Raw genomic sequence first — 10,689 nt, 5'->3', positions numbered from 1 at the left:
ACTCGTGTCTACTTGATGATCCACTCGACATTAACGAACGAAAAGAGCACCTCACTCATATCTACGCTCTATTGGCTATCAGACACATATATGAACCAAAGACGTTCCTAGAATCCCAGAAACTACCAGAAGCACAACACTGGGAGAAGGCAGCCATTACAAATCATTGATCGACAACAAAACGTGGGTCCTCACAAAACTACCGACAGGGAGAAGGGCCCTACAGTGTCGATGGGTATTCGTTGTAAAATACAATGGAGACGGCAGTATTGACCGCTATAAAGCTCGCCTGGTAATAAAAGGTTTTTTGCAAAAGTATGGCGTTGACTACGATGAGATATTCTCTCCAGTGATCCGCATGGAAGTGCTGCGACTTTTACTGACGATTGCAGCACTCCTTGACCTTGAGATCCATCAAATGGATGTTAAAACCGCTTTCCTGAACGGATACCTCGATGAGGAAATTTACATGCTGCAACCTGAAGGGTTTACTGTTCGTGGGAAAGAGCACTTAGTCTGCAAGCTTTTGAAGAGCCTATATGGTCTCAAGCAGGCACCTCGGATCTAGTATCTTACCCTGTGCTCTTTTCTTCTCACCATGAAATTCCACAAACTCATCAAAGACCAATGCGTTTTCATTGGAGTTGTGGATGGAGCTACATGCTACATTCTAGTCTATGTGGACGACCTCCTCATCATAGCCCCTACGCTTGATATCATTAACAACATAAAGAACGCTCTCAAGCAGCGCTTCAAAATGTCTGATCTCGGTGAAGCTCAATACATCTTAGGCTGGTCAATCGTACGCAACCGTACGGACCGAACCATTTTCATCCACCAAGAGAAGTACGCTACCAAAGTCCTGGATCGCTTCTCTCATCTTGATGCACACCCGGTTGGTACACCCGCTGATCCCAGTGTGAAGCTGACGGAGGCCATGTGCCCCCAAACGCCAGAAGAAAAACATGAGATGAAAGCGATCCCGTACAGAGAGGCAGTTGGTAGCTTCATGTACTTAATGATGGGAACTAGACCTGATCTCGCATATTTTCTACGAGAAGTCAGTCAATTCCTAGTGAACCCAGGAAAACCTCACTGGAATGCCGTTAAGAGAGGATTGAAGTACTTAAACGGTACGCGCAATCTTGGCATCACCCTTGGTGGAAAGCAAAATCTAGAGCAGTAAAAGTCAAAGCATTATCTCACTGCATACTCCGACGCAGACTACGCCAATTGCCCAGACACACGACGATCTGTGGGAGGCTATATCGCATATATGTGTGGAAGCCCAATTTCATGGCAATCGAGAAAGCACCACACCGTAGTTCTGTCCACAACAGAGGCAGAATACATAGCCCAATGTCACTGCATGCAAGAAGCTATTTTCTTAAAGCTTCTTTTAGTAGAGCTTAAACACGAAAGCTCACATGCTATTACCCTATTTGAGGACAATCAAAGTTGTATTAAACTTTCCTACAACCCAGAACTGCATGGCAGAAGCAAGCACATTGACATTCGGTATCACTTTGTACAAGAAAAAGTAGAGCGAAAAGAATTTGAAATTATGTACTGCAACACCAAAGAAATGGTAGCAGACATTTTTACAAAAGCACTATCAAAACCCCTTTTTATAAATCTAAGAGGGTCACTATGTAAGACACTTATACAAAAATAAGAAAAAGAAGAAAAAAAGGAAAAGAAAAATACTAATCGATATGTAAAATTTATACAGCAACAAGTTTTGTTAAAAGTAAATACGTATTATTTAAATCTTAAAGATTAGCACGAGGAATGTCCTCAATTGAGTACACACCATCTACTGTCTCAAAGAAACTTGTCAAAAGCTCCTCCCGGTTAGGGAAGAAGTGATAGGTGTCGGAATCGATGAACACAAACTTGTTACCAACCCAGGCACGAGCGATACAATGCCATGTACCTGCTCGTTGCCCAGGCCGCCTACCTATAATCAGCAGAGCCGATTTTCGACTCCGCACGATGGAGGCAGGTCGCTTGGGTCTGCTCTTGAACCCCGATATTGTGTTCAGGTAAATCAGCTGTTTCCGCCGCTTCTGCAAGCCCTTCTGCAACGCATCTATAGTGTAGGCACCGTAGCGTGGATGTCCATGATCCACACTTGGGCTCACCTCTACCAACCGAGCCAAAATAGGCCGCAACATGGCTGGGGTGATAAAATCCCTAGTTTGAAGAGCGTTGCTGATCGATAAGAGACCGCACATTGAGTACCGGTCCGACAGCATCTCTTGATGTTGGCACAATATTGATGTGCGAAGACTGACAGGCATCTGTGTATACAAAAGATAGTATATTCCTGCATGCAAGAAGCTATTTTCTTAAAGCTTCTTTTAGTAGAGCTTAAACACGAAAGCTCACATGCTATTACCCTATTTGAGGACAATCAAAGTTGTATTAAACTTTCCTACAACCCAGAACTGCATGGCAGAAGCAAGCACATTGACATTCGGTATCACTTTGTACAAGAAAAAGTAGAGCGAAAAGAATTTGAAATTATGTACTGCAACACCAAAGAAATGGTAGCAGACATTTTTACAAAAGCACTATCAAAACCCCTTTTTATAAATCTAAGAGGGTCACTATGTAAGACACTTATACAAAAATAAGAAAAAGAAAAAAAAGGAAAAGAAAAATACTAATCGATATGTAAAATTTATACAGCAACAAGTTTTGTTAAAAGTAAATACGTATTATTTAAATCTTAAAGATTTGCACGAGGAATGTCCTCAATTGAGTACACACCATCTACTGTCTCAAAGAAACTTGTCAAAAGCTCCTCCCGGTTAGGGAAGAAGTGATAGGTGTCGGAATCGATGAACACAAACTTGTTACCAACCCAGGCACGAGCGATACAATGCCATGTACCTGCTCGTTGCCCAGGCCGCCTACCTATAATCAGCAGAGCCGATTTTCGACTCCGCACGATGGAGGCAGGTCGCTTGGGTCTGCTCTTGAACCCCAATATTGTGTTCAGGTAAATCAGCTGTTTCCGCCGCTTCTGCAAGCCCTTCTGCAACGCATCCATAGTGTAGGCACCGTAGCGTGGATGTCCATGATCCACACTTGGGCTCACCTCTACCAACCGAGCCAAAATAGGCCGCAACATGGCTGGGGTGATAAAATCCCTAGTTTGAAGAGCGTTGCTGATCGATAAGAGACCGCACATTGAGTACCGGTCCGACAGCATCTCTTGATGTTGGCACAAAATTGATGTGCGAAGACTGACAGGCATCTGTGTATACAAAAGATAGTATATTAGTACTGTGCAAATCACATGAACCATAGCAGCAAAATATTGATTGCAGTAAATCAATATGACAAAACCCAAGGTTATTGAGACCAGTGGAGACGATTCGCTACCGAGTGAAACAAGTTCACTCAGAGCTAGCCCAGACTATAGCGTCAGGCGCGCATCGCACTAAGTCTCGCTCCCTTGAGGATTGCACTTGATCAACACCTTCAATACTTGCATGCAAATCAGAAGAAAACTGCACCTGTGCAAAAGTTGAAAGATCAGGAAATGAACACTTAATGCACTCAACGAGAACGATACGGAAAAAAAGCAAGCTTATTTCACTGATACTTGAGCTGCACGACGGTAAAGAACTTTGCGACCTTCGGAAAGGTATATGCATACTTTCTAGCAACTCACTACCGCAAGAAACAGTCGATTATCCTCGAAGTAGTAATTTTAGTCAAAGTCCTCAACGTCTTGAATGCAAATCAGCTGCACCATCTGGGATAAGAACTGCCCCCAACTTGGGACACAGAGAGGCTGTCAATGATGTGTCCTAATTGGTGACATAGCGTACAAGTTATTGTACAAAATGTCTTACCATACAAAATATGTTCTGGACCCAATCCTGCATAAGTCGATACATCACCTTTTACAGGAAAGATAAATCAATGGTGCCAGGAAACTCTACTCATAAAATTCAATCACATCTCTTTTTTCTTCCTTCTACTCAAGCTCCTCCACCTTCCTCGCCTCACCTTCAATAGGGATCGAATCACAACGTGCTGTGAGCACAATAACGAGGGCGGAAGCTGACTGTTCAAGAACACGACCGCTTGACACCGCAAAGGACGAAGCTTGACGACTCATGCAGGGCAAAATCTGATGCATAACAAGGACGTAGGGCCGATACTTGACGGGGACGGCTTGGAGCCGATAGCGAGGACACCAGTGGAGGATGAGGGATCGCGAGAACCGACGAAAAGGACCCCGCATGACCGAGCACCGGGCTACGAGTGAGACGACGTTGCAGCTCACTGACCAGCAGATACGAGAGGCGCAGACACGCAGCAGACTAGTTCAACGACTGGTAGAAGCGACAATGTATAAATGCATGAGCGTTGAAACACGATACGGATTGGTAGTGATTAACACACCCCAAGGGAGCCGAGTAGTGATGCCTCCAGCGCTGTGGGCGAGGGTATTCAAGGAACACCACGACTCTGTATGGGCTGGACATTTACGAGCTACGCGCACCTATGGTCGAATATCACAGCTGTACTGGTGACCTAATTTACAGCGCGAGGTAAAGCATTGGGTGAATGGCTGTCAGGAGTGTGGCAGCAGGAAAGCAAGGCCGCGAGAAGTAGTGCCACCTCTCTGGAGTATCAGAGGCAGCGACGTCGGAGATCGGTGGGCAGTAGATGTGACCGGGCCATTACCAACTACAACCGGTGCACAACGATTCGTCATTGCGGCAGTGGAGTACGTTACGAGATACGCGGTAGCTGCGGTGGTTGAAAAGCACACGGCAGAGAATGTTGCCCGGTTCTTGATGAAGCATGTGGTGTTGCGGTTTGGTGCATTCCGGGAACTTCTCACGGATGGAGCCCCAGATCTTGTTGGGCGGGCCATCGAGCAGTTGGTGCGAATGCTACAGGCGGAGCAGATCAACCCTGTTTCCTACCGACCCCAGATGATTGGCTTGGTAGAGAGATTCCATCGTACGTGGAAAGACTGTGTGTCGACGTACATGCACCGCGACGAACAGAACGATTAAGATGCGTGGGTCGACTTCGCGGTATACGCGTACAATTCGGGTAAGCATACGACTGTGTCGTTATCGCCAAACGAGCTGATGATGGGTCGTCGATTGCTACCACCGTATTGCTTCGACAAATGAACGTCAGTGAAGCGGGTGGTTTAACTGCGTACCACCAGAGACTGTTGACGGCGATGCAAAGTGCACACGCGTGCGCCGAGAAGACAAGGAGGCGTGAACAGAACCGTCAGGCTCGCCGATGAATCGGTCCAATGAAGATCCTTGAGCCGGCGGAGTATGAGACTTACTTGGTGAAACGCGAGGACGAGGACGGCGAACCAGAGGAGTTTCTTGCTCATCCCTCATTTTAGTCAGCTATAAACAACCTACCGATTATCTGGAGAAATTGGCACGAGGTATTGGCGAGCAATTGGACTATGAAAGCGAAATCGAACAGCGGAGTGATGTCGAGGCGACAAGAGAAACTGCTCGAGCAGCGACGGCTTCTGTCCAGACGGCAACAGCTGCTGTACCTGTCGAACGAGCGAGACGAACAGTGGAGAACCAGGTGTTCTGGCGAAGCACGGGTGAGGAATTGGTGGAGCTCCGACGACGTAAACGGCGTAATGCGGCCGGACACTATGTCCTGGAGTACAAGCTGCGACCACGAAAGCGTCAGCGGGTTAGACGCACAGAAAACGACTAGTCATGCTGGGTGTCTGTCACGGAATACGACGAGCTGTGCCAATCTAGCAGGGTCGTGGAAGACCCTGGGTTTGAAGAAGGCGTGTAAGGGATCCGTGCATGCCGGAGCGCCTGCGCGAAATGAGGTGTCAGCGCGAAACGGGCGGACGGCTGATGAGCAAGTTGAAGTGGGTTCTGGACGTGAGGATCACCACGCACGATCCCCACGCCAGCGAAGTGTCGGCCAGCTGCCAACGAAGAGTGACGGGTATCAATGAGTGAGGAGTGGGCGTCCACGACTCATGGCGACCAATCAAAAACAAGCGGTCAGTAGGCGATGATGAGGTTGGGTGAGGGGCTGGCAGCGGGAAGATCGCGCCGGGCCGGGCGATCGGCTGGAGCCACTCAGTTTGCAATCTGCGGGGTCAAGAGCAAGTGGTTGACCTGCGGTAGTGAGAGTGTCGGCGTACACGAACAACGAGAACCAGAACGAGTAGGTGTTAGTAGCGGAAACGTTATCGATGGGCTGTGCGTGTGAGGACTAGCGGGACAGTGCGACGGAGCAGGCGTGGAGTCTGGCAGGAGTAACCAGGGTCACGAGGACCTAGTGTTGCAACTGAGAGAAGGCTTAGCGAGAGCCTCGAGAAGCGTGGAGTCTGGCAGGAGTAGACACGGTTCAGCGGTTCCGATGCGTGAATCTGAGAGAAGGCTTAGCGTGGGGCTCTGAGTCGCGGCGCACAAGAACGCGAAGGACGAGCACATGTACTTGGTGGGAAGTCTCTGTGTAAACGAAGCCACGGACTCTGCGTGAGGTCAGAGCACAGGAGAACGGACGGACGGACGAAACGACTCTGGAAACCGAGCAAACGGAGAAGTGTATTAATAAATAGGTGCGAGCACAGAACGGGCTAGGTGAAACGGGCCCAAAAGTGTTGATTATCTTTGCGTGACGAGTACCTTCGTCAGACCTGGACATACCCAGTGAGCAAGGACGCGAGCATACGGCACGCTCAACAGGCGAGCGAGGTAACTGCCCTGTTACAGTAGAACGTCCGTGTGTTTTTACCCCTTTTTAACGAACGTATTTTATAATAAGCCTTTTTAGAGACAGCAGGACGTAATTACCGTAAAACGAATGACTGGCTCCTCCAACGACATCGGGTCCTTCGTGCGCAGCCGTGCCAGCACCTCTGCCAGCTCTTCTATGATGCTGTCCTCTTCGTCTCGAAGTTCGTAGTCGCATCCATGGTAATCGAGTAGCCCGGTGTGCTTGTAACAAGCGACTTTGTCCAACCGCGACAGCGCAATAGTCAGAGCATACGCGTCCACGAGCGACGTGTAGCGAATACAGAGATCGCACAGGATTAAGAGGATGTTCGAGCAGGTGTCCTGTTCCTCGCAAGGCCGGGGCTCGCTAATAAGCTTCGCCATGCACTGCTTGGCCATGTCTTCGTCACATAAACACAGCTTGACTAGAGTCACGAAGGGCGATCACATGAACTGGAGTCGGTAAGGGGACAGGCTCGGTAATAACAGAAGACTCTTTTTCATCGCCGTGTCCGGTAGCTTGAGATTGGCTGATGGGGCTGCAAAAAGGGCTGGCCCTGCGACTTCAGTAACATATGGAAGAACGGCTTCCCCGCTATTGTCGGCATCCTTGTCGAACTCCAGCAGAGCCACTTCACCGAAAAAGATTATGCTCAGCAGCTCGTATTGCTCGAAATCGAGGATATATGCACTTACTTAGACGGAAAATTGCTGATCGTATGCTTGCTGTGCGCCTCGATGATTATATTTGATTAGTTGAAGAGTGTGTAGATCATATGTAGTCAACATCAGCGATGACAGGACTTACAACTTGCAGTGGTGCGAAGTACCAGCTAAACAGAGTGTATCATTATCGTTGTTTTTGTTGTTATCATGACCCGTGATGGCATCACGCCCTTTTACACCCTTCGCATGTGCGTGAAGTCACACAACCCGAATTTGAGAATGATGGCGAAACGGCAGCACGGGAAAGGCATCTTGTCAATGGAGCCTTTGTCAGGCACGGTGGCCGCGTAGTGCCCCACTGCATTTTCTCAGCGCCCCGACAGTCGAAAGTCAAGCAGTGCTCCAAAAGGTGGATCTGTTAGAGATCGTCGTCTCATCGGTCATCTCGACGGCAGCCAGAGACACCATCAACGTCGCGAATGGGGAAAGTGACGCCTGCGCGAGTTTTGGGAGCATCCATGGAGCTGAAGAAAACACCTGTGCCCGTGGATCTGTTAGAGATCGTCGTCTCATCGGTCATCTCGACGGCAGCCAGAGACACCATCAACGTCGCGAATGGGGAAAGTGACGCCTGCGCGAGTTTTGGGAGCATCCATGGAGCTGAAGAAAACACCTGTGCCCTCCCCGATGCAGCTCCGGCCTGCTGCAGCCACTCCGGGTAGCAGCTCGGCATCATGTCGCCAAGCACAGTAAGCGACAAAGAGCGATTTTAATTCATGCTGCAAGAACAATCGCGACGGTGTGTTGAGTTTTAAGGTGCGGCAGCTTGATGTTGCGTAGCGACTGGTGACTGATGCTGTCCCACACATGCAAAGCGCTGCTCTCGTCTCCTGACATTAAGAAGGCCCCACTAGCGTGGATGTGCAGTGTAGTGTCACTGCTTTCATGACCTTCGAACGAATTCGGCAGCGTCGCCTCGGGACCCCAAGGAGCAACTTTGGCAGACGAAGATCCTGTCGAAGCATTAGCCACATGCCGTCGCTGCTGTGACGGATGTGGCAGCAGCATTCAAGTCCAGTGCGTAGATGTGTCCATTGCCACAGCCCATGAAAAGCCGCTGCTCCATGGGGTCAGCAATGCACATGTTGACGTACGACGGACAGGAGACGCTGTACAGGCACTGGGGCGAATTGAGCGACCGGAGCTTGTACGTACGATCCAGAGAGGAGGTATAGATGCGGGCCTTCACACCGCCTAGATCCACATGCAGCGACGTGACAGGTAGCACGTGGTCTGTGAAGCTTACCACGGGTGTGAGACCTTGTTGGAAGCTCGAAGCTGCGTCTGGTTCGTCTAGCAAGTCCATGAGTCTCCATATAGGCACCAAAGCGGCTTCACCTGCCGTGACTAAGTGGGAATCATCCGACGTAAGTTCCAAAGCCGACACGCGCTTGTAGTGCGCGTCGAATACCGTATGTCTGCACGACAAAAGCCAAGGACTCCAACGGCGTCAGCGTTGACATCATCAGCTTGGACTCTGGTGATGCCGACGTCCACGCTGCCCAGCCAGTGCGTTGCAAGTACGGCTATTTGGAGGGCGGCGCCGACTTCTGCGCTGGCGGAGACACTGAGTTCGACACGTGTTTTGCCACGTTCACAGTGTGATGTTGCAAGCAATTGGCTAATGCGACATGGAAGATCACCAACACCACTACTGACCGAGTGCGCAAAGTTGCAAAGTATGGCTGGTATGGCACAGTATCAAGAGGCCATGTACCGTATTTGAGATCTCCTACTTCAGAGTGATCTCCTAATTCAGACTGCCCTCCAACCAATCACATATCGAGAATGGAACAGCGCACAAGTCTAGATCTCCTAATTCAGAGTACAAAAAACATGCTAAACTGAAACTTCCCACCAACACGTTTGCGTGCCAGCCGGCTGATATTTCGTGGAACAAGCCATGAAAAGACAAAATGCGGAAAATTGGGTGGAGAACATGTTGAAACAACTACGCGCTTCAACTTCGATGCTTCCGTTTAAGATAAAAGCACCTACACGGCAGCAATTAATAGGTTGGACGAAGAATTCGTGGAATTCGTTGTCTCGCAAAACGGTTAGAAGCGGATTTGAGAAAGCAAAAATGGTATCCATTGAGCCTACTGAAAACTTAGAGGCTGGAACGGAGCTTTCCGACAGTGAACCTGATTGGGAGCTGCTACGACGGCTGCTGGAAGAAGTGCCCGTAGTGCGCCATGCTGTGGATACGCGTCACGACATAGAAAACTTCGTAGTTCCCGAAGAAGAACTTAATATTAATAACTCAATTGTTTTGTTTAAATAAAACGTGATAGAGATGCGTCGGTACGTGTACAGATCTTGTGTATTTTGCAACAATACAACTTCAAAAATATTGGGTCTGAAGTAGGAGATCTCAAATACGGTAGTACCTTCAAGAAGTGGCAGGTCGTTTCAAGAGAGGTGAGTTCGAAGATCCTTCCCGAGCGGTGGGCGAGCCCGATCCGGAGGAGCTTTCACCAGACACATCTGTACCAACCACATGCGTTTCAGAGCCAGACGAAGAAGTCACAGCTTTCGCAATGGCTAGAGAGGAGGATAATCACATATCAAACTTGTCAGAGCGGTCTGGTCAGTCGGGGCAGTCGGGTCAGTCGGATGAGTCGGGTCAGTCAGGCCGGTCGGGCCATTGTGGAGAGCTTGAAGAGTCTACACAAACGATTAAATCGAGCGGTATAGGCAATAAGAGTTCACGTGGCGATTGTGAAGCTTTACTAATTAACAATGAAACTTCATCAAACGCGCCCCTAGAGGCAGCTACAGAGGACACGCCGTTTGAAATCGCAAGTCCTCCGAGGTCACGAGGAAGGCCAAAGTTAACCCCCAAAGTCAGGAAAGCAGCCCGCAAAAAATGTGGTGAAGTGTGGTGTAGTGATTTCTCCGTGGTTGCGGATTATCACCCGTCGACAAAGACGTGACACCGCCCAAGTTGTTCAAGCGACGAACCCTCGGTCGGGTGATGTACGGAGACGCCAAGGTGCAAGGGACTCGACGGCGTCACCTCCGAGTTTTCAACAAGTATCGGATACGGCCCTATGTCACTGAATCCAGGCTGTCCTTATTATTAATAATGGACTGGCCGGATTCGCATTCAGCGGACCATCTACGGTACGAACCCTCAGTGGCGGTTGGGATGAGTTCGATGGAATACTCAGCGACCTTTGGAAGACACGTTAACCGTGTA

General features: G+C 49.2%; 4 protein-coding genes across 4 annotated transcripts; 1 reads left to right on the top strand and 3 right to left on the bottom strand.

Annotated features, from left to right (window-relative positions):
• Positions 1-5,441: 5,441 nt before the first annotated feature.
• On the top strand, positions 5,442-5,992 carry PITG_17696 (uncharacterized protein; the record flags this gene model as incomplete). The annotated part of the gene is made up of 1 exon (XM_002997522.1): positions 5,442-5,992. One exon carries the CDS (start codon positions 5,672-5,674, stop codon positions 5,990-5,992), a length of 321 nt encoding a protein of 106 aa, XP_002997568.1.
• A 316-nt stretch (positions 5,993-6,308) lies between these two features.
• Positions 6,309-7,160, bottom strand: PITG_17695 (uncharacterized protein; the record flags this gene model as incomplete). Its single annotated transcript, XM_002997521.1, has 3 exons — positions 6,309-6,494; positions 6,693-6,749; positions 6,840-7,160. The coding sequence occupies 3 exons, from the start codon at positions 7,158-7,160 to the stop codon at positions 6,309-6,311; spliced, it is 564 nt and encodes a 187-aa protein (XP_002997567.1).
• A 700-nt stretch (positions 7,161-7,860) lies between these two features.
• PITG_17694 (uncharacterized protein) lies at positions 7,861-8,163 on the bottom strand (the record flags this gene model as incomplete). The annotated part of the gene is made up of 1 exon (XM_002997520.1): positions 7,861-8,163. One exon carries the CDS (start codon positions 8,161-8,163, stop codon positions 7,861-7,863), a length of 303 nt encoding a protein of 100 aa, XP_002997566.1.
• Positions 8,164-8,250: 87 nt separating this feature from the next.
• Positions 8,251-8,900, bottom strand: PITG_23116 (uncharacterized protein; the record flags this gene model as incomplete). Its single annotated transcript, XM_002997519.1, has 1 exon — positions 8,251-8,900. The coding sequence occupies one exon, from the start codon at positions 8,791-8,793 to the stop codon at positions 8,452-8,454; it is 342 nt and encodes a 113-aa protein (XP_002997565.1).
• Positions 8,901-10,689: the final 1,789 nt, after the last annotated feature.

The sequence above is a fragment of the Phytophthora infestans genome, genomic scaffold (assembly GCF_000142945.1).
Source record: "Phytophthora infestans T30-4 supercont1.70 genomic scaffold, whole genome shotgun sequence".
Lineage (NCBI taxonomy): Eukaryota > Oomycota > Peronosporomycetes > Peronosporales > Peronosporaceae > Phytophthora > Phytophthora infestans.
Note: the sequence above shows the minus strand (reverse complement) of the source record. Positions and strands in the feature narration are given on the sequence as shown.